This window comes from Misgurnus anguillicaudatus, chromosome 17 (assembly GCF_027580225.2).
Source record: "Misgurnus anguillicaudatus chromosome 17, ASM2758022v2, whole genome shotgun sequence".
Classification (NCBI taxonomy): domain Eukaryota; kingdom Metazoa; phylum Chordata; class Actinopteri; order Cypriniformes; family Cobitidae; genus Misgurnus; species Misgurnus anguillicaudatus.
Genome location: NC_073353.2, coordinates 9601074 through 9625805, shown reverse-complemented (window position 1 = coordinate 9625805; position 24732 = coordinate 9601074). Strand labels below are relative to the sequence as shown.

The window sequence follows — 24732 nt, the reverse complement described above, 5'->3', positions numbered from 1 at the left end:
TATCTTTAAAATAAGGTAAATTACCTCCAGTTTACCTAACCTGCATGTTTTTGGACTGTGGGAGGGAACCGGAGTACCCGGAGTAAAACCAGGCTGACACAAGGAGATCATGCAAACCTCACACAGAATGAACTCCCAACCCACCCAGGTAAAAAAGTACACATCCATAATGTACTTAAAGTGCTCTATTTTCACGTTGTACTTTTTTTTACTTTTTAAGATGCTCTTAAGATTATCTAAGTGTACTTATCTGTGCCATTAATATGAATTAAAATGTGATTTAAAAAAAATATTTAGGTACCACTTGAAGTAAATTTTAACCCATACTTGTATGAAAGATGGGTTTAAGTTTACATGTGGTAACTTAATTTAATACAGAGATATGTTAAAAGCACATTTCAGTTTATGTTCATGTTGTCTCAAAAAAGCACAGATACAGTCAGTACACTTAGATGTTATTACTGTCAAATAAAAACACTGTAAAAAAGTGTTCATGCTGCCTTAAAATTAACTTAAAAATAATATTAACTTAGCAAAAATGTCAATTACAATTTTTAAGTTAAATTAACTCAGAATTTGAAGACAACAAACACTTTTTTAAGTGGAACCAACAAATAATTTTTAAAGTGTAATGTGAAGCCAAGTTAAGCATTCCCGCTTTACCATATCATGCTGTCTTGTTAGCTTGATTGATTCATTTTAAAAGGAAAAAAAATACTTTAAATCATGTACACTTCACATAAGACGCATATCAATGTCAATAGCCTAAAGTCATTTTATTTTATATCAAGCAGGTAACTAAACGGACATATTGAGATCTTATGACTTTATTCCAGTGACCATCTGTTCCACATTTTCATGACCAATTTCCACCATGTCATATTGTAAACCCCATTTAATGGGTCAATGATCACAGTTTTCCACACAATATATTAAAAGTGCAAGGGTCATAAAAGTGCAAGGGTCATAAAAGTCCAAAGGAAATATTGCATCTTTTTTAATGAATATAATTTAATTAAACGTTGGTTTACATCACATCCTTACACTATGATATATTACTTGCTATTGAGGCAGATCACTCTAAAAACAAAAGGTGCTAAATAGCACTAAAAGTGATTGTTTGCTCGTTATCATAGAAGAACCATTTTTAGTGCTATATAGCACCAGTGAAGCACCTAGGCAGAACCATACGGGAGCCATATAACATCACTATTGCACCACATATGGTTCTACATATGCTACACAGGTACTTCATCAGTGCTATATGGCACAAAAAATAGTTCTTCTTTAGCACTGTTTGTTTTTAGAGTGTGGTTTTGGGGAAGTGATGTTGTTGTTTTTTTAAAGATAGCCTTTCATTGGCCAAATGTTTGGATATCCACACACATTCAAAATGAGTCACTATTATTTTTTGGTTTGTTTTGCTATAAGAGAAATACTTTTTAAACATGATTCTCAAACTGTTCATTGTTGCTGCTCAGCTTTTAGGAGCTGTTTTAAAGGTGCAGTGTGTACATTTTAGCGGCATCTAGTGGTGAGGTTGCGAATTGCAACCAACGGCTCAGTCCACTGCTCACACCTTGCTTTTGAAACGCATAGAGAAGCTACGGTAGCCGCCACCGTACAAATATGTCATCGTTGGAGACAACTTAGTAAAAAAGTTTGTCCGTTAAGGGCTTCTGTAGAAACATGGTAGCACAAAATGGCGGCTTCCATGTAAGTCCTCTGTGTATGTAGATAAAAACGTCTCATTCTAAAGCAATAAACACATAACGGTTCATTATGAAAGGTCTTTATACACCCCTGATAATTTAGTTTTGTATTTTATTTTGCATTTCTGTCAAGAGATCCTTCTAAAAATTACACACTGCACCTTTGAATATAAACTTTAGCAATTTCTTAACAGCATGGGTTTTAATTTAAGACCTATTCAGATATGTTTATATACAGTTTCACAAAATGTGCCTGTTTAGTGTTTACAAAATAAAAGCAGACTTCAGTGTATAAATCAAACATTATTGTTGGGGAGCACAATGGCACTCTGTGTTTTTGTTGTGGAGTGCCAGTGTGATTTAAAGCTGCTGACAGCACCAGACGCTTACATTGCAATCAGCTCTCACTGTCTCTCTCTCTCTCTCTCTCCGAAATTTGTGTGGATGGGTACAGCCTGTCTGCCTAGTCCGGATTTTGTGGTACATGCCAATTTTTGTACCGCAGACTTCCTCATCGAATCAAATCAAATCCCTTTTATTGTCACTCAACCATACACAAGTGCAACAGTATAGGTGCAGTGATCAACCGATTATAATAGACAATAGTTATACACAACTGATTTACATGTTTACACATAATACAACAAATGTACACAACACTTCTATATACATAATTATCCATGCATACAATTTACAGATAATAATATGCAATGTACAGCAGAGTACATTCAGATTGCGTTAATATGTTAACATACACTCAGTAAATGCATGAATAATTGACACAAAATCTATTCTGTGCAGGTTTGTTTTCTAGTTTCTAACAGAGGTGACCAGCAGTCAATGTGTGTATGTTTAATAATTGTGTCAGGGGACATGTGTTTAGTTGTTCTTCTCTGTCTGGAAATATCCGGCCCCTCTTTCATTGGAGTTGTTTTGCAAAACAGAACAAATCTCTGGACTTTGTTGACAACACTGCTGTCAAAAGGTCTGTTTACATCTTGTTGGATTTGTAGCCCTGTGTAGGCCAGAACACAGAGAGACATCTTTACATGTCTAATAATAATAATAATAATAATAATAATCTTTGCAAAAACTGTTATTAAAACTCCAACATAAATGTGCCATTGTGACATCTTAAACCCAAATTAAAATATTTTTCTTATAAATGAACCACAACATCTACAGTTTTCCAGGTTTGTTGTACTAACCATTTACCTTATGTAAAAAAACAGTCTTTTATGTTGAACTCCTAGACAAATGTGTCAATGTGATCCCATGTCCAAAACATTTTGGGGTGCTACTTAAATGTCCTATTATAACTAAGGACTAGTCCTGGATTAATCTAAACCCTGTTCAGGAAACCACCTGTTTAAGTTCTTAAAGGAATAGGTCACCCCAAAATTAAATTGTATTATTCATTTCAATGGCTTTTTTACCTACTATGGAAATCAATGGTGCCCCAGATATGCTTGTTTACAAACATTCGTCAAAAAAATCTTCCTTTGTGTTCAGCAGAACAAAGTCATTTTTACAGGTTTGTAACAACTTAAGGGCGAGTAAAGATGACAGAATTTTTTTTTCAGTGAACTATACCTTTTAGCCTTAATTGGGACCCTGAAAAAGCTCTGTTAAGTCTCATCTTTCTATCTTTCTCTTTAACAATACCCAAAGCATTGACCCAAGATGTTATTTCCAGACTGTTTGCTATCTCGGCTCAGTAAGTTCTATTATAAGAACCATCCCTCACCAACCCAGTTGGCGTGTTTCGGTTTCATTCGTAGTTTTTCGTAAGACTTCGTCAACCAGCTCCCTCCTTTCCCCACTCTCCGCCCATCTAGACGGTTGTGGCTAGAAGATATAGAGCTACAAAATCTCGTCAAATCTCGAGGGATGAGCGTTGTTTTCTTACTAATCCTACCCCAAACCTAACCTTAAACCCAAAATATAGGCCGTAGCTGTATCATATCTAACAAGAACAGCTGTTTTTCATCCTAATCCTACCACCAAACCTAACCCTACACCGAACATCTCGCGAGATTTGTCCGTAGCTGTATACGCTCTAGCCAGAACCCATCTAGACACTCCGGGCTTTATGTCTGGTCGCTGTGGACGTGAACTGCCATGCGCGGTCGCCATGTTATCGCGCTCTCCTCCCCCTTTCGGGGGACTCGTCACAGACTGATAGCACTAGCACAGGCTACATTACAAGGAGGCAGCTGGTGAATAGGATCAGACTGAGAGAGAGACGTACCGCTAACGCTGGACTAAAACAAAAGAAAGCACGGAATGGACTAAAGCAGGACAGCGCTGAGTCGCTCGGTTTCTCTCTGTCATCTGTCACCGACTGACGGGCTTCGTTTCGTGTGATTTCGCGCTTCGGCCACCGTGATACAACAATTCAAAACGCGCCTGGCAGTTTGAACTGTGATGGGGAGACACTGTGTCGTTGTAACGTTGGATATCGATCGGCTTGTTTATCTTGCGTCGACTTCTGCACATTTCAACTTGATGGATACGGTGTGTCGAATTGTTTTGTGAGGAAATACGTTTAAAAACAAAAGCCGAAGCGCATCGGTGTCGGCTAGTTTGCTAGCGACTGTTAACTAGCATTGGCGTTAGCCTGCTCCTCATGGTGGACATTTAAATACACCTCAAGTGAAATTATCGTCGCCGTTATAGTAAAGTGTTGGTTTTTATGAGGAAATTACCTGAACAGTTTCAAGTTTCTTCTGATAAAGAGCTTGTCAACACGGCGGTTCTCTTGGGCTGTATTTATAACTCTGTCAGAGACTATACTGAAGACATGAATCACCACGACCGGTCCGGTGACTCCGCCAGCGCCCGAAAAATGGTTTACCCGTTGAACTTACCCAGACGGGAGAGCAACAGCACGGTGGGTGGTTCCTCTTCTTTGACAACTTCTGGAAGTATCAGCCTTAACAGCAACAACTTAATGCTGGGGGACGATTATTCACAACCTGTTATGGTTCAGTCTCAACCACCGGCCACATCCTCACTTGGGCCTCAGAACCCTCCGCAGAGCCTGAATATTCCCATGCAGTCAACCATGTTACCCCAAACTGCTGTGGCACAGATGAAAAAGAAAAGTGGCTTTCAAATCACCAGCGTTACCCCAGCTCAGACATCTGTCAGCACCAACAACAGCATTACCGAAGACACGGAGAGTTGTGATGACTTGGATGAATCTCACACGGAAGACCTATCCTCCTCAGAGATCTTGGATGTGTCCCTTACACGAGCTAACAATGCAGGGGGACTGGCAAGGAGCTCCTCTGAGGAAACGCTAAATAACTTCCATGAGGCGGAGACCCCTGGGGTCGTGTCGCCCAACCAACCACCTATCCTTACCCAGGCACACCCACATAGCGCTATGGTTAACGGAACCGGTCACCATAATCACGCACAACATCCTGCTACATCTGGAAAAGCCCATCCTACTGTCGTGAGAGCTGGTGGGCCACAGGTCGGAATACCAATACCAGTGACATCTGCTGTGACCTCAAGTTCTGGAGCTTTAGCTAGCATGGGCCAGAAAATGCCTTCAAATGTGGTGGGAATTATGGAAAATGCCTCTGTCGGCACTACCAGTGTCATCTCTCAGCCTTTGGCTACTGTTGCCTCAGGATCTGGAGTGATTTCAGGTGCCACTGTTAGTACTGGTAATGCTCAAACAAGTAATGTTTGTATGTTGAATTCTGCCGGTGTGCCTGCTTTGGGTGGCATAAGTACCACTAGTAGCAGTGTAAATTACTCCACTGGATTGAATAGTATTAGTAACCAAAATGTGAACTTGACACAGATTCAGAGTGGAATTATTGGTGTGGGCATCACCATGGCAACCACAGGTACCACTGTTTCTGGTGTTGCTTCAACAGGCGGAGGGCAGGTGGGGCCAGCTGTCATGGGTCAGCATGTGGCGCCTGCCCCCTCTGTCCCTGTGCTGAATGCCCTGCCTCAGGCCCAAGTGCCTACCCCTGCCTCCACCAGCTCACGTTTCAGGGTGGTTAAGTTGGATTCGACCTCTGAGCCTTTCAAGAAGGGTAGATGGACATGCACAGAGTATTACGACAAGGAGGGTTCGAATGCAGCATCCTCTGAACATGCCCCCACTACGCGAACAGTGGAAAGCATCCGCCAGCTTGTGCCTGAAAGTGTGGTGTGCCAGGAGAGTGGGATCTCTGTCAACAGCTCTGCCAGCCAGAGCAGCGGTGAGACTGGCGGGCCCTCAGCTGTGCAGCAAACCTTCCAGCATCCTTCCGCTCAAAAGCATGAATACTCTGCTTCTAACGTGCCCATGTCGCAGATGCAACCACAGGACACGGTGCATGGATATATTAAGACTAATGTAGTACCCCCGATGCCAGCGAGCATTCAGCAGCAGGCCCAAGCAACTATAGGAGGGTTGCAGACCACTTTAGGCCATTCATCTACGTCTGTGCCCCATCATATGCCTAAATTAACATACGCCCAGGCAGCGCAGTCCTCTTCTGCCCAAGCTCTTCCAGTGGTTACCCAGCAGCAGATGGGTTACCCACCCGCACAGCAGCCAGCGGCACCAGCCCAGGTAACATCGGCCCATGTAAACCCCTTAGGTCATGGAGGCAGTGTACAAGCTGACTTCCCTCATTCCAAGCAAATCATCAACACTGTGGCACCTGGATCACACGCATTGCCCCAGCTGTCAGCATCCATCCCAACTGTAGCGGCGTCTGGGAACGGACAGCTGATAACTTCACAGCAACCTGTGCAAACCCCTGCTGCTCAACCACTTCCTCAAGGGCTTCTGCAGCCACAACAAACAACCACCCCTCAGTTGGTCCAAGTGCCCACTGGTGGTGTCATGCCTCAGCTTGTGCAAACTGGGACCGGTATTATACAAAAAACCCAGGGGCAACAACTCACCCCTCAACCTTCTATGGAGCAACAATTACAGCTCAGCAGTCAAGGCCGCGGAGCCCAGTTTATCCCAGCTGTGACCTCCGGCCTGCCCGCCCAAAACGTGCCTCCAAACATTCAGAGTGATCCGCAGTCCAGTGTGGCCCAGAACGGCTCTAAGGAGGCAGGGACGCAGCCTGCGGGTAGCGCCTTGCCCTTTGTGATGCCGCTCGAGGATGCTCAGCTCCTTCTGTTACAGCACCAGGCCTTGCTCGCACAAACCAAGCCAGCCGGTGGTGAAGGTGGCTCCCAGGCCGCCGCCTCCCGTGGTCCAGATGCCTTAACTGCATCAGCCAGCCTGCTGAAGAGCTTACCTGTAGATGGAGAGGAGGATGGGTATGTGTTGTTACTTATTTTTTTAACTCCTATCCTTGTGTTGAAATTAACACATTGAGTAGATTATCAACTGAAGTTTGTAGGTTTTAAGAGACATGGTTTAATGTAAGCATATAAGCATTGTAGCATGCATTAAATGTCACAGCACAACTATAGGTTTGTACACAAGAGCAATTAGGGTAGTTTTATATAAAAAATAACTGCTGGATTTTTCCTGTGTTAACATACAGAAGGAAGATGCTTCAAAAAGCATCCTGAGTTGTAAAGGCCTACTTAGACATGCCTTAACTTTGTGATAAAGGGTTAGGCTACTAAATGATAGTCACCTTTGTTTTGTGATAGATAATTTAATATAAAAATAATGGTGTCTTCTAGATGTTGGCCTACTATTTTTGTGCAGGTATGTCAAATGTTTAGCAGATATTTTGTGTGCACAGTATTGAAATTGATATAATCAGATGAAATCCAGAAAATAGTTAAATCCTTGCTTTTTGGCATTTCACTGCGTGGTCAGAAAGTAACTTGGATATAATAAGTTTGCATTTAAATGCCTTACTTTTTTCCAGATTGCAATTCATGCACATACTGTTAAGACCGTGTGAAATGTGTTTGCAGATGTTAAGAAATTAAGACAGACAGATGTTTACACTATACTACATTTATGAGTTTTTCTATAATGATGTTGCTGTGCCCGACAGAGCTTGTCTAATATCTCTGGGGTGAAAGAGTTGTCCGTAATGTGACACCCCTTAATGAAATGCACAGTTTTGTCTCGGTGCACATTGTTTGTGACTACTTGTTTATTTCGGGTCATAATCAGTTTTTAACATTTGATAAAGTGGGATTACAAGCTATTTCTTTGTTTTAGATTTTTTTTATCTGTATGGTTTCAGACAAATCATCAAATCATTTTTGGCACTAATACAAGGTCACACTTGTATTAAATAGTTGATCCCTGGTTTTCAGTCTTTTTGGTGTTTTGTTTTTGTTAAAATTGTTGAATCAGTTACATTTTTGATGTATTTTCCAGCTCTGATGCTATTTTGTTATTGAAGCAGTATTGAAACATCTATGCCTTAATGCTCTCATAGTTATAAAAGTAATTTGATGACATTGTTTAAGAAACATTTAGGCCAAATATAAAAGCGCATTATAATTGTCATATTTATGATGCTCCTGAATTCTATCATCAGAAAAATCATTGTTGAAAAAAAATATTTAAATAGTGAATAAGTCGTTTAGTCCTAATTTCTGCAGATTTAAAAATAACAAGTTAATTGTTAAATTGAACTTGCCGTGCTAGGTTTGTCTATGCAATATGGCAGTGAAGAACATCTTGACTGTTAAAGGAAAACACCACCGTTTTTAAATATTTTGCTGTGTTCTTGCCTCAACTTGGATGAATTAATACATGCCAATCTTTTTTCAATGTGTGCACTTCATCTTTGCGCGGCGCGTTGTGGATGTGTTGGCATTTAGCCTAGCCCCATTCATTCCTTAGGATCCAAACACAATGCCTGTCAGATATTGATTCTGAATTGCAAAGGCGATATTACAAACCGCTCTTTCATGTATTATGGCTCTTTTATCAGTTGAAAGTCCTTATCAATCTAAAGTCACTGTGATTTTGAGTCGTTTATATCATGCATTTGAAAAAGGAACACTTGCCAAGCAAATCATCATAAATATTCTTTATTATCATGAAAAATCTGGAAAGGTTTGATGAACAGCTATATAAATATGCTTAAAAGGAATTCGTGGAGCTGTCTGTGTAAATGGTTTTTTCATGTTGTGACATTTATCGTAATTCATTGAGAAGCGTAGCAAGCAGAATCGCAGCCCTAATTTACTCATTTTGAAAAAAAATTACAAGCAAACAGATCTGGGGCATCATTCACTTCCAAAGTATTATTTTCCTACAATAGAAGTCAATGGTGCACCAGATTCGCTTAGTTACAAATATTCTTAAAAATATTGGCAAAACAAAGGCATTTCCACTGGTATAGAAGCACTTAAAAGTATCTTTATTTGTGTTCAGTGGAACAAACAAATATATATATATAGGTTTGGAACAATTTGAGAGTGAGTAATTGATAACAGAATTTACATTTTTGTGCAAACTATCCCTTTAAAAAGATGACCAAGTTTCATCCTTTTTCTGTCTTTGAATGACTTTCAGTCAGGATTGTTTTAGGTTAGAGCTTAAGTTCACTTATGTATGAAATCATTGAGTTTTCTCTCTTTCATGCTCCGAAGTGTAACTGAGATTTTTTTTAGTGCTTAGCTCACAGTCTTGATTGGCAACCTTGTATAGAAGGATTATTTGGCAACTTTGTATAGAAGGATTAATATCTCACATTTGCTTTTCCCCAATGCAATCTGCTGTTAGCAGCAATAAAAGCCACACGCAAGAGTCTTGATGAATTACTCATTGTGAAGTGATCAAGTAGATTATCTCTCCAATTAATAAGAGCTTGTAGAATGGGAAAGGATAGGAAATGCTTTCACTCTGTCAGACCAGATAGCGTGGCAGTTTCTCTTGGTCCCTTAGACGGTCATTAGCATTGCTGTTTCTGTCTCTCTTAAAAAAGTACAGTTCCCCATATCATCATTTACTCACATCCATGTAGTTAAAACCCAAATGTTTTTTCACTTCTGTAATATCCAAATATTTAGGCTGATCGTTGCCATCCAGTCTAAGTGAATAGTGATTTATATTTTGCCAGATATGCACACAGGCAGTGTATCCCAAAAAACAAAAGCATCAAAAAGTACATTTCCAATGATTTGTGATATATTCTGAAGTTGTCTTTTGAACAAATGCATAAAGTTTTGGCAAGTAATGAACGCCAGTTAAAGCTCCTGTTCACCTGATAACATTTCCCTATGCTCAGATCTCATTTGTGTTCAGGTCATGCCCTTCTGCGATTGGTCAGATAACATCAGAAAGCAAGTACCATTTGGTGTCAATGACGTCAAACATGGTGCGATGCATCTTAATTCACAATTTCTTAGTTAAATTACCACAAGATTTACAAGCAATTACATGCATTGCTGTAGAAGAGCTTTGCAAGTTAATAACATGCACATTTGGTTGCATGGTGGATTGAACGACACAAAATTTGGTAAAGTTAGAACAATGTGAGGATGTGCGGGTAATATAAACATAACATTTTGGGGTAAACTAATGTGTGTTTTAGACTTTTCTCAGACATCAGAGGAGTCACTCTGAAGTTCCAAGATAAAAATGTATTTTGAAGTCTTTTTTTTAGCCCATAGGAGTCTCTTTGTATGCACTTCTTTATTTTGGATGATGTCATTTGGATTGGAACCTGTCTTTCCAAACTTGAGAGCATAGAGCACAAAGTACAGTAGAGACTGAAAGGTAATACGGGCAGAGACTGCATGAGGTCAGCTGAACTGGTTTCTCAGACACATTCACAACAGACGTTTGCGCTTGTCTCAACTCTTTTCAGGTTTTAAATGTGCTGGCTTTTATGTTTTTTTTTTCCCAGAGGTGTTGCATACGATCCTCAAATGTTTTTTTATGTGATCTATATTTATAAATTCTTCAGAGCACTGACAAAGAGCTTCATACAATTGGATATGACTTTTTTCCATATTAACCCTTTCCGCCAAAATAATTGTGAATGGAAAATCAAAAATAAATATTAATAAATAAACATTACATTAATGCTCAGATTTACTATTCAACAATATTGCTCAAGAATCAAAACTTAAAATCATAATCAATAAAAAAATTAAGTAAAAAAACAAATAATATTAAATTCACTTCTAATAACCTGGCAAAAGCATATTTTCTGCCTTGTTTGACAATGTAGAATAATTTTCTGGTGTGCCGAAAATAACAACATTGGGTTTTATATCTTGATTAAAGACCTCATTTAAGGTTTTAAATATCAATTTCCAGTAGGCACTTAGCTTTTGGTAAACCCAAAACATATGAAAAAAGTCTTCTTTATCTCTTTGACATCAGACATACATTTGTGTAGTAGGTGGTGCGGTAGATGACTTTAGCCTATTAAATTTGACATTAATTACAGTAATAGAAAAACATGCATCTTCTTTTGGTAAAAAAACAAGTTTTTATTTATTATTTTTGCTCTGTTTAGCTCCATTTATTTGCTGAGGGAGAAATTTGTTTATGTATATTCGCATGTGATTGTCACGTGCATCTCATCAGTAAAGCCAGGTCCAGCCATCAGCTGCTTTCAGATGCAGCAGCATTTACTACACAAAACCGTAGTTCACTGACAATCGGTGCAATTTCGCATTAATTATCACGGACGTATTGCCTGCGATATGGCCCAGCTTGTCAGTAAACTACTAATTAAGGAACCGGCTTTACTGATGAGATGCGCATGACAATCGCACGCGATTTATCGTGCAGCCTTATTTGTTTATGCCAAAATACATCTTTTGGCCAACACATTCACATGTAAAAATTTGATTATTATGAAGTATTGTGCCTGTACACAAAGCATAAAGGGAAGTGTTAGCGCACGGCAACACCTTTTTTTATTACCTATGAGGCATATTTGCCTAGTGGATATTTTCATCTGGCCCATTTAGCCAGCCTCATTTAAGTGCTCTTTGTACAGCTGAACAGAGACCAAGCAAAACAACCACTGCATAGCACGTTTGTTCCTCCGAGACTGTGGCATTGTCATGTTTTAGCAGACAATTAACCTGCAGCTTTGATCTGTTTGATGCAATCATGGCCTGTTTAGTGTTGTTTCATTGCTTTATAGTGTTTGTTTAGCAGTGAGCGGAAATAGCAGTTTGCATTTAGAAATTGATGGAAATTAATATTTTTTTATGTATCATACTATATTTGCATAGCCAAGCCTCAGCTAGGGCTGCTCGATTATGTACAAAATCAAGTCAACTTAGTGACTTTTTAAACGTGCAGTTATTTAACCTTTTTATTAAGTTGCGACAGGCTACGCGTGTCAAAGCAGTGCATCCGTCCAGCGGCAGGCAATTTATATTTTAATTACACAATAATTGTTTTATGCCGATTATCTTGTTTTTGTAATTGTTTGAATTAAAATTTTAATTGAAAAAAAACTTTAATTGCACAGCCCTAGACTAAGCATCTGTGTTGTAAGTCATTATGACCATTGTTGTTCATTTTTAATATCAGAATTAGTTTGTCTTTTTTATCTTCATATTGGATTTTTAGTGACGAAAATACTTTACTTTTAAAACATAGATGAAAGACTTAATGCGTAAGGTATATATTTTTGATTTAAAGGTCACTTCTCTTGCTTGCCTACTGAGAAATTCAGCTTGCTGCTCTGAAATGTAACTGGTCTCTTACCTGTGTTATTCATGTTGCAGCTACAGCCTGTAAAAGTTTTATTCCTTCTTATTTTGACTTCTAAGCGTCTGCATGTGACGTGACTCAGCAGAGCTGGAAAGCTGCCTCTTTATGCGACTTTTAGAGTGGGCAGGAAATCTCGTGTGCAACCTTGAGCATGTGCCATGTCAAATTCTTGCTCTGTTAAAATTGTAGATTTCCTCTGTGTATCACAAAGCTGGTTTACGAGAAAGTTTTAACGTAGTGAGATTTGTTGCCATAGGTATGTTGTGCAGTGAACCGCGAGTCCAAGATGGCGTCGTCACCGGAAGCTAGTTGTTATAGTTTATGAAGTTTTAAATGTGGATTTTTTTCTGACAAAATTGCATCGATAACCTGCAGAAGACCTTTATTAACCCCTTGGAACCATGGCTGGAGTACCCCTTTAACTGAATATCTTGTGTTTTTCTTTGATTCACAATTATATGATTGCTTTATAGTCCTTAACTTTATTTTTTACCCTATCAGGTGTAATTGATCGTCACTGAAATTTCTTACTGGATGTTTAAATATCTGTTCCCTGTCGAGCATCCTGTCTGCTCCCATAGGGATAGCTCCATCTGTGTGGAATATTTTTTTTCTCCACCACCTCCCCATCCGTGCCACAAACACCATGTGCACTGCAGATTATCTGCCAGTCAAGTTCTCACCTCTGCACAATTCTGAACTCCTAATACCAGCTAACAAGCAAACAGCTTGGGCATGTGAACTAATTAAGCGTCCAAAACCACCTGTGTCTCTCGGTCAGATGCTAGTGAATGGACAATTTTATCAGCCACCTTTTAACCAAATGCTTTATAATCAAATGTGCAGGGACTTTTAACATAAATACCATGAACACAGTTTTCTTTGCGTTCACACCACACTGGTACCTGGTTAAGGTGAATTGGACCGTAGTATAACACCCTGTGATGAGCTTCAGATATTAATGTTTCAGATATAAACTTTCAGATTTGAATGTTTTGATGCTACTTTAATAAGTAGATACTGATTTTGACTGAGATTTCTGTTCTTGTTTAGTATACTAGGCTAGTTTTTCTGTTATGTTTCATTAAGTTGAATTGTTACAAGTGATAAAAGATGATGTATTAAAAAAGTTTTTTTAAAAAACTAGAGATGCACCGAAATGAAAATTCTTGGCCGAAACCGAAAAACGAAAAAGAGGAAACCAAGGCAGAAAACTGAAACACAGAAAGAAATTATGCCAATTTTTAATACCATTGCATTTATGGCTATGACTGTGTACTAATTTTACCAGGGGTGTGACGGATCACAAAACTCATGGTTTGGATCACACTATAGTTTTTGAGGCACAGATCAGATTATTTTTCGGATCAGCAAAAAAAGGGTGGGAAAAATCTAATAAGAAATAAAGAAATTACAAACATTTAAAAAAAGAACAAAGTTGCACATTAAGTTAGGTCTGAAATTAGCATTAGGTACAGAAATGAATTATTATTCTTTAGAACTACAGAAGTGATTGTTTGATTAACATTAATGACACAGACTTAAGTAGTATAATTGAGGTTACTGTCCCTTTAAGAGCAAATAAGCAAATAAGACTGGTTTCTGACTTTAATCTATACACATACTTAAGACATAAACAAATGTTTTTATAAGAAAAAGAATACTGTGGAGATCATTTTGTTTGTGCCCTGTCAATAACAGAAAGATTTTATGTTCGCTTGCTTTTTAAAACGCGTCTCCCCGTGTATGCACTACTGAATGCACTTAAACGCACGCACACACAGACAGTCCCTCCACATAAAACATTACGTTGTTTTTCATTGCTCTATTCGCCAAATGCATTTTTTTAATGGATTACGTTTTGAGACACAGTAGAGCCACTCTCTCTAAAGTTTACACATCACGAGTTCTGATCTTTGAAGGGCATAGTGATGATCACGTCTGGCTGGAGCGGACACATTCAACTGCATGCGTGTCTGTGCGTACAGAAAGCTTCTCACTTTAGTGCCTTTTTGCGGATAAATGGTTTAAAATCACTTGAATGTTAACATTTGCGTGAATATGATAAACTTTCCTTCCTTAAATTTGGCTTATTAATCCGTGAATCGCATGTGAGCCGATCCGTACTGATTCACGACCTGGGGAGCTAGGGAATGAATTAAGACACAGGGATACGGAAATATGTCCACACCGCAGACATGTTGCTTCAGACAAGCATGTGCAGGTTGCGGTTTCTGTTTGCATCATCACAACATTTCGATCGTATTGTTTCGGTGATAAGTCTTTTGGCTGAAAATGCTTTTTTAGGGCTTTTCACCCGAAAATTTTTGGTGGCCGAATATTTGGTGCATCCCTATAAAAAACTATTTTGTTTTCTAAAATATTTTTCAAGGAAACAGCTTGTATTCAGGCAATATTGTTTTCTTAATGCATTACAGAGCTAGTTATCAAACATAGACATTGAATTGATTGAATAACCATAATGTATTTAAAGTGTGACTGGGAAGCTTGTACTTTGACAATACATATGAGACTTTGTATCGTCAGAAACTTAATAGTAAATGACTTGTATCAGGGTCACAAAAGTAACTTGATAGGGTCATCCTGAATGCTCTGCCATTTATCTTTTTGATAACACTGAACATTCATTTATTTGTGGTGGCCCACCACAAAATCAAAACCGTCTCAAAACGATGTCTGCACCTCTTGTTTTTTACTTCCTCTCTCTGTCACATGATGGTTCTGTACACACCACTATGTGTCCGCAGATGTGTCTGGCATGGTGAGCTCTTCGAAAAATAAGTGCGCAAGACCCCATCCTGCGTGGCGGTGTGCACAGCATTTTTTGTAACTTTGCGCCTGATCTGAAAATAAGCGACCTGACAGCATATTAGTTTCCCATTACTCACCCATCCACCCATTGGATGTCCTGCCACAAATAAACTGTGTGAGTGCAAAAAGTGTGTGGAAAATACTATAAAGTAAAAACCAAAATAACCAAAATAATTTCTTATTACGGGTGTCACGCCCTGCTGTTAACATGAACAACAGTTATGTTAAATTGGCTTTATTTGATGTGATTTCATTTGACTGTCAGATATACTCTGGTCACGGTGGGGTTAATGGTTGCTCCTGCCACTTCTACCCCTCTGTCCAGGGTAATCCATGTCTCTTATGCGAGGAGGCTGAATGATTGCTGGGCTCTGTGTTTGGCATACACTGTTCATACACTGTGCCGCTGTGTACCATTAGCACTGAGTCATTGTTTCAACCACATTGCCAGTGTCGCCTGGCCGCCAGCCATCTGGAGCTTTCTGTGTGGACCCCCACATGCTTGCCTATCCCTGTCCTTTATACCGAACTGCCCGCTTGTCTGAGCTGCCACCGAGGCTGCCATAGTAACAGGCGGTCCTAAACCCTCTAGCATAGCCTATCCAGAGCCATTCTTCATAATTCTCGCAATACCGCAAATACTCATCTGTCATTCAACAGGGGCTACGAATTTCTTGGTTACTGTTTAATACTGTGCCATTCTCCTTTGTGCTGGAAATTTTAATCAAATTAATTTGCTTAGTTGTTTGTGGATGTGTAGAAACAGAATAGATGCAAATGTATCCCCTTCTTCAGTTTAGTCTTTGGCAGAATGACAGTTGCTGTTCTCTGCCATGGTTGCATGAATAAAGAACCGATCTCTATAGAGGGAACTGGGGTTTCTTGGTTATTCATGTTTTTTTTTTTTGCTTTCTTAGATATTGTGGTAATCTTTTATCAAATGCATAATGTTGATATTTACTCAAATTTTCACAGGCCTAGTACTAGGCTTGCTGTAGACTAAATCTGGGGGTTGGGGGGAAATGCCCCATTAGACCCCGTAAACCCGTACATTGTATTTTTCAGTATTTGATGTCTTGGGCAGCAATACTATGCTTGGTAGTTAAGTGGGCAGTGCTAGTGTTTCAAACTGTATCCAAAAACTGGTGATTTATTTTCCTACTGCACTGTCCCATGGGTCTTCTTGCCATCTGTATTTGGTGGATTAGTCTCAGTCAGGGACTTTCCAGAAACGACCCCCTAAACAAACCAGGCACTGCCCTTGTTTTCTAGTTAATGGGAAGCCTGGGTTATGTTGGCCTCTTTTCTAAATCTAGGTTAGGTGCCATATAAGTGACATTGCCATTTGTTTGGAAGAAATTTGTACCAGTTGTCTGCCATGTGATACATGGACAAACATAAAGGAATGATCAGAATCTTTTTAGCATCCGTAGAGCAATCCTGAGCCTCCTGCATTGCTTTTCTTATGGATTGTAGATATCAATATTGTGCAGTGTAAAATGTGAAAGCTTTGTTTTATTGGAACGTACCAACACATCGTATCTAAAATCTAACAAAAGTTGTAGATTGAAACCCCAAAATTGTGTTTTAAATGTATATATTTTTTACGATCAATGGGTCTCATTCACTAATAATTGCTTACATTTTTTGTATTTATACTCACACTAGAAATTCTCATGAAAACTTTTCTAATTCACAACACGTGCATAAGCGCATGAGTTTGTTCTTATACTTGTTCTTACATTAGTGAATTTGGAGTCTTCTACATGAGCGGCCGCGTGCACGAGTTTGGTAATTTGCATAAAACACTCCCAAACCAGCTCCATATAAGGATTTTGCGCCCGCTAGTCCACAGGAAACCGCCCCTGTAAGTATTGGATGCGTTAAAAAATATGACATTTAATTAATATGATGGAGACGCGCATCTGTATCTAAAATAAAACAGACAGGACATCACGTGATTGACGGTTGGACTTCTCATTACATTTACATGACGTTTACATTAGGAATTAAGCAGACGCTTTCATGTAGAGATTTAAAAAGTGTGAAGATTTGTCATTACGTGCATCTTCTTTATATGTGTAGAAAAAATGAGTAGGCTATAATTATGTATATTGTATAATATAATGTATATAATAATAACTTACATCATGTTTAATAATAAATAATACAGAACATGTTATAATATCAAATATAATAATGTAAATTTTATATATCAATTTTGTCATGCACATTATAATTATAACATATTATTTGATTATTGCGTACGAGTGGTTTTAGGTTTTCTTGAATATTGCGTACATTCAGAAGACATTTTGATACAAACGTTTTTGTTGAGTCACGATTTGATCTTGCACACAAATTTGTGCGTACGTATGCTTCGTGATTGAGACCCAATGTTTAAAATCTATAACGATTTCTTATTTTAAAGGGTGTTACAGTCAGACTGCAATGAAATGTTTAGTTCTGTTTACTGGGTTATTTACATCTGCCTCTGGTCCTGTGACGGCAATACATGCGGTTTAAATTGGCTCTTACACATTTTTGGAAATCACAATTTAGTCAAATCACATTTAGTGTTACACATGCATTTGTTACGTAAATGTTGTGTCTTGATATGAAGAATTTGGAAGTGTTACAAACATTTCTATGTCTGACACAAGTACGTAGTGATTCGGCTTATGTGAAGCATGCACGTACAAAGTCCGTTTTGTGAACACAAAGCCATAACAACAAAATGAGCATTCTGCTTCATCACAATAAAATTAAAATGTTTTGGAAATGCTTTTCTTTTAAATGGCCATTAAACATTGGTTAACCAAAGTTACTGTCCTCATGATGTTTTTTTTTTATATTGTTCAATTCAGACCAATAGCCATGCTTTTAAAAATACTGGCATAGGTCATGCCAAAACTATGATTCTGTTGGTGCTGTTGCAATTACATATATCTCTGACTGTAAGTGCATTGAAAGAACAGTGCTGTGAAAAGTGCACGTACTGACAGCCTAACATCATTCCTCTCCAACAGTCCTCTGAGGGCTACAGGTTACTGGGTTTTTTGTCTCGGCTTGTTTAGGTGTGCACCGCCAGAAGCTACCTGACTGTACTGGGTTTGGCCCTCTTTAAATTGAAGCAATGTCCCCTCAGGCAACCCAAACACACACATCAAGAGTCTTGCTTTTTACTTACCTTTACTAACTGTTTAAATCAATCTACAGAAAGCCTTTTTCTTAAAACATGCACATTATAGACAGTCTTAAATAGCACTGTTTTGTACACCGTACAAGTTCATTAATTCTGCACATCAGAATATACAGTACTGTGGACCAGTGTGGTTGTGGCTAGTTGCCAGGTTGTTGCTGATGTTTTTGGGGTTATTCCTATATGTTTCTTATGGCTCACATCTCTGATATTTATGTTCTCAGATGTGACTTTCCATGCTTAAGTGATAGCACACCTCTTAGTAAGCTGTCTGTTTTAAACTATTAATTTTCAGCGCATAAGTAAGTGGTGATTCACATATCGCGTCTTTTGCCTGCTCGCGTTATTTCAAATGTAGGCATGCAGTATGCACCCTCCTAATGGAAGCGACACGCTAGTTTTTTTCCAGGCGCAACCGCATCAAGTTAAAAACATTTCAACTTTTCAGAATGCCGTAAGCGGGTTATGTGACAGAACCTACGCGCTAGAGCTGCATGATTAATCGTTAAAAGATCGTGATCTCGATTCGACCCCCCCCCAAACGATCTTAATCCAGCATTTTGACGATTCAGGTAATTATATTTTCAAGGAGGGAAGACGCAGACTCATCAGTTCTCTCAACAACAAGCAATCACAGTGGCTACGATGACGTCTTGACGTTACATTTATTATTGCGCAAGCCAGATGTGCTCATTCTCATGTTCGCTCCACTGGTACAGCGAATGCTTTCGCCGAGAAGTTAGACAGAAAGAAACAGAAACTGAAGATAATTATTGAGGCAGGGCAATGCGCAGGTACGTCCGACAAGAACCTTGACGTTGTTTTAGGACCGAAAAGAGGATCTTATTCCGGATCTTAGCCCTTCCAAAAGGGCTTTTAGCACAGGGGAAAACATTCATTAGCTGCGTCCAAATAACCACACTTGCTGTCTTTGCACTTTACCACTTGACTACTTGCATTACGTCCAATGTTCATTGGTTGTACGTCTTTAAAATTAACAAAGTTCTTGAGATCCGTGAGAGAATCGTGATCTTTATTTTAAGCAAAAGAATCGTGATTCTCATTTTATACAGAGTTGTGCAGCTTTACTACGTGCCTAGCATTTTCCACGCCTTTTTAGACGCGACGTGAACGGCCCCTAATGCAGAATAAATTTTAACACTTAAGCCCAAAGCATAGTATTTTTTTAACGTGTACATGAACATATGCGCACAGAAGAAGACACAACCTTGCAAAGCTTAGTTTATTTGATTCGTACATGTACGCAGACGTTCAAAGCATTCAGATTGCGACAAAATGCAATGCATCACCTGGTCTATATACTACGTTTTCCTGTACATGCATGCATGACCTACGTGTACCATGTATGTGGGGTTACAAAAATCTGACGGTGCGCGTACAATACATGCACTGGGTGCCGCTATCTTTCTCTCTGTTGCCATCTCTGTTAAAAGCAAAATTGCAAGTTATATGCAGATTTATTTTTAAAACACGGCTTGAAGTCAAATAAAGTCAAACTTTACCAACAAAATCAACCCAACACCTCAATATATAATTGTGGTCGAGCGATTTTGTTTGTTTGATTTTGTCTATCTACATATGTGCGTCACTCACTCGAGCTACTTGCTGGGCGGCCTATCTGACACTTCACTGTACTGCTTGAATAACACTTTGCTGCACACCACCAGAGTGTTGTGTGTAACACAGTGAAACGTTGTGGTAAAAGTGGATAATGATTTGTAGGGATGCACGAATGTTCATCAACCAAAACTCTTCTCTTTTGAAATCACTCATCATGTGGTTTATGTCTCATTCTAGCTAAATGTGTTCTGACTAATCAGGTAGGCTATATGTAAATAGTGAATGGGTGCATGTTGATCAAGAATGACATCCTGTCAGGATGTGCTCAACGGTGTTAAACTGGTTTTGTGCTGCTGTGTGTGCAGATCTTCTGTTGCATTTTAACACAATAAGCTTCAATCTCTTGAGGTTAAAACTTGTTCTGGATGATAGTGTCGTGAAGCAATTTGAGCTCAAAACCAGTTCTGAAACGTCAGCTCGACCACTTCCAAATCGATGTATGTAAACTGTATCTGAAAGCTGGAAAATCCTGCCTGTGGCGGATGCATTCTAATGTAGGAAGGCATTAAGGCATGTCGAATTCCTAGGTTTGCTTCCTGTTTTTTGAGATGCCTTCATTGAATCAGTCTTTGAAGGCAAACAGATCCTTTAGCGCTTTTGATATCCCACAATCGTGTGCATCTTTGGAGGAGGTCTGTTTACATTAAGGGTAGATCTCTAAAAAGTAAAATACTCTTTGAAAAAGGAGGACAATTTCTGTATAATTATAAGTTCCGTTTTCCGTTTTAAGACTTTTTTATTTGCTTAGTCATGTTTTCTCTTATCACTGTATGAAATCTGACCAGAATATGGAAAATATTTATTAAAACCATAGGGATATATGTTACTCTGGACCACGAAACCAGTCATAAGGGTCTTTTTTTAAATCAAGATTTTTATATAAGCTTCCCATTTCAAACGCGTCCTCGCCCAATTTGAAAATATTCAACTCCAGCGAAAAATTTGCATGACACGAAGTTAAATCCCGTGAGTAATCTAGAGCGAGCAACGCGATGCGATTGCAGGCTTCGTGTTTGGTGTAAACCCACAGTAAGGGTGCGAAAAAATTGCAATATTTAGGATTTAAACTTTTAAGTCCAAATGATGTCCTTAGAAACTACATCCACTCACAAAAACAAAGTTTTGATATATTTACGATAGGAAATTTACACACACCAGCTTTCTTAGAGGAACATACGCATGCATGAGACATGGATCCAGTGACAGCCATGCACTATTGATGGAAAACTTTCCTTTGGGGCCACACACAGGCCTTCCATTCACTTAACCATGGGGCCAAGTAATGTGAGAGCATGAGTGCTTGAGTAAGAGAGAGTGTGAGTTCGACACGTACACACGTGATGTGGTCTGAACTAGCGTTTCCTTTACTTGGGTTTCTATCACACACAATCACAATGGACAGGGCTGCCAATAACAATCATAAGCTTAGTACTTCCTTTTACCTTCAAATGAGCTCATTCAGTGCTTTAACATAAATCTATAGGTTCCTCCCTCTCAACAGCTGTAATTTAAACCTGGGATCTTGCACGTCAGCATCTGTGTGCTGGTAAATGGTTTTTAATGACTGTGAAGATAGCTTTTGGCCCTACTGACTGATCTACGCCTGTGGCTGTTGTGATGAATCACTACGGCATCAGCCGCCACGATCCGTGAGAAGTCTTGTATTTATTGGTTTGAAGCACTTATCAATTGTTTAAGCTTTTAATTTCAGGCCTATTCACACCAGGGCAGGACAACATAGCGAATGTATTAGTAATAATTTCCTTCACTTTGTTTGATCATTATGCTTTCTAATGTCATATTAGAATAGTTTTGTAATGACTCATGAGTTCAACAGCACTATGATGAGTTCAAAATGCCTGAAAATTAGTAATGCACCAATCATCATTATTTTTCATTCCCTTCTTCCGATTGCAGAATTGTAAATTTCTTTACCGATTGGATTTTTTCTTTAATGAACAGACAAGAAAGAATGGAGTATGTGAACAAGACGTTTATTTGCTTGTTAACAGGGCGTAAAAATGTGTGTCTGTGCTGAGGCCAGATTTCATAATCAGCCATGATTGAGGGCTTTTACATGCACGACGATTATGCTTAATAAACTGATAACGTGTGAGGTCATGTTAACGCGTAAAACAGATTTCTTTTACTGAGGAAAGCCCATAAACGGTGTAAACAAAAAACAGTCGGCACAGGTAGATTTTTTTTTAGCTCATTACCCGCTCATTACCTCATTCCGCGTTGCATGTAAACACCTTAACTAGCTTTCTCGCAGTTTTGTTTGTGCGCAACGTCACATGTGGAAGTAAGCGCAAAGCAAGCGCTCGATTCAAGCAGTTGGCAGAGAAACTGCGGAAATGAAAGCTCATGTTACATTTACAGGTTCTGCAGACATGAAAAGAGATTCAACTGTAAAGCTTAAAGGGGTCAGAGAATGAAAAACCATTTTTACCTTGTCTTTGTTGAATAATAGTAGTCTACCCACATTTACAAACATACAAAAAGTGCTAAATATGTTAAACATCTCAGTCTCATAGAAATTCCTCTTTTAGAAATGTCAGCCAGAAAACAGCCCAATCTGAAAAACTGATGCTTATGACATCACAGGCATCTAACTGCCCCTCCACTTTAAAATAATTGACTACATTTTTTTGAGTGGCAGCAAAGCCTGCCAATTAGTAATGAGATTGCAAGTTAAGCCAGTAGGGGGAGCCAAATAGGTGCAAAACCACTTGTTTAAAATCCCCCGCCCTAATAGAGCTTTATGAGAGAGGTTTTTAGGAAGCTTCTAAGGCATTACAGACCCAAACAAAAAAAATGTGTCTATATATCACAGAACAAGGATAAATACTCCATTCAATTATTCTATGTCACCTTTAAGACCGATTTCCCGTCTGCTTTTTGAACAACTTTATGTACTGAAGGCGGTGACATCACTGCCTGCAAGAAACCTGACAAATCTCCAAATCCCATGTAAACGCTGTTTTCTGCATAGCCGGTTTATTGATTTGCATGTTAACTCATTAAAACCAGTTTCTATAATAAGCAGATTTTTGAAAGTTATCTGCTTATTCTTTGCATGTAAATGCACTCATTGTAAAAATCCTGTAGTGTGAGGCCTGAATAAAACAAACCTGCACAAAACAAAATTGCTAGACGGCCTGGATCAAAACACTCATTTAGTCGCTTAACAGCAGAAACACTGAGGTGACCCTTGGACAACTAGTGTTTGCACCTACAAACAGCGCTTTATTATACCGAGATGAAAAGTAAATGCCATTGCATGTTAAGCAAAAACCATCCAATTCCGATTTATGATTATTTGATTGGTGGATCTATGTGGCAAAACACTTCAAAGCTGATTTAATGATTTATTTGCATCACATGATACACCAAAGTCCCTTTGGCACTTTTTTATTTTACAATATTTTGAATACTTTGCGTTTTATTGGTACATATCAGACAATTCATTGGAAAAAATTGACCAAGCCTAGAATAAAATTAGCATTTTTTGTTGTGAACTTGTTGTGTGTGGGGGCTTGGTATGAACAAGCCTTTAAATAGACATTTTCTGAGGCTTGAATGTCTCCTGTGCCATTAGCATCAGCAGAGAGCCCCGTGCACAAACACAGACTGTGGTTACTAGATAGACAGTATTGCATAAGACTGTTAATGAGGACTAGATGTGACAGTCTGGCTGTTAGGACATGGTGATGACTGGGGTTATGCCTTTCTATGAATAGACTCCTTTAAAGCTGTTACGTTATGGTTCTGCGTGGGTATGAGTTTGTTAATTCAATTTTAGAAAAAAAATAATATTTTGGTCTCATGATGATTCATTAGTATACTTTTTTTACATAGCCTGATGATTTCTCAGGAATGTCAAAATTAATCTAAAAATTTGTACTGTGTTCACACCGCCACTGGAGAGATCGTCAAAGTGGTCAGAAGTCATTCATTTTCAAAGAGAGACAGTGGCGAGCAGTGGGGCATCATGGGCGATGTGAGTGTCGAGAAGAGTTGAAATCAGCTTAACTGTATGGTAATGAGCTATGACGCAATCCGGCGGCAACAAATCTTAAGCATCGCAGGGCTCCAGACTGCCACCAAACTGGGGCATTTTGCCACCAAACTTTCAGAGTGTGCCACTGAATTTTACATGCAGTCGCACATGTGCGACCAGTAAATTTGATCTTTTTTTGTGATGTGACAATGAATTTGAACCAGCACATTGTACTTTCTGCATCTATCATTAAAGTATTTATTAGTAATACAGTGGAAATTAGTAGAAATCTAAATATTTGGTTAGCATGTTGATTTACGATCTGTTCCCCTAAATTTTCTGGTTGCGCCCCTAAAATTTTCAGTTGGGGGCCACTGTGCTCCTAGTGAAAAAAGTTAGTCTGGACTCGAGCATCAGAATGTCCACTACTAATTTTTTTATGCTCTCGAAGGCGGCAGTGTGAACGTACAGTTAGGGGCGGATCACACAGAACGTTTAAGGCAATGGAGGCACCTTTTTAAAAAAATTTTTTTAATGGGTAGCGAGAATTATGCACGCTGTTTATGTGGGCCGAACGCTTCACATTTTGCCACCAGCCGCACCATACTTTTTTGCATGAGCGCTCTGAGCGCCTGAAGTTCAGAAAATTAACTAAATTAAGCGGAAAAGCACCCAACTGCATTCGTGTTTTTCTGTTGTC

At 38.9% G+C, this 24732-nt stretch overlaps 1 protein-coding gene across 1 annotated transcript in view; it reads left to right on the top strand.

Annotated features, from left to right (window-relative positions):
- Nucleotides 1-3810: 3810 nt before the first annotated feature.
- Nucleotides 3811-24732, top strand: part of tsc22d1 (TSC22 domain family, member 1) — a 65682-nt gene continuing 44760 nt past the window's right edge. Inside the window, exon 1 of the mRNA XM_055214612.2 lies at nucleotides 3811-7004. Coding sequence (XP_055070587.2) covers nucleotides 4408-7004 — 2597 coding nt within the window. The 5' untranslated portion in view covers nucleotides 3811-4407. The remainder of the gene's footprint in view (nucleotides 7005-24732) is intronic.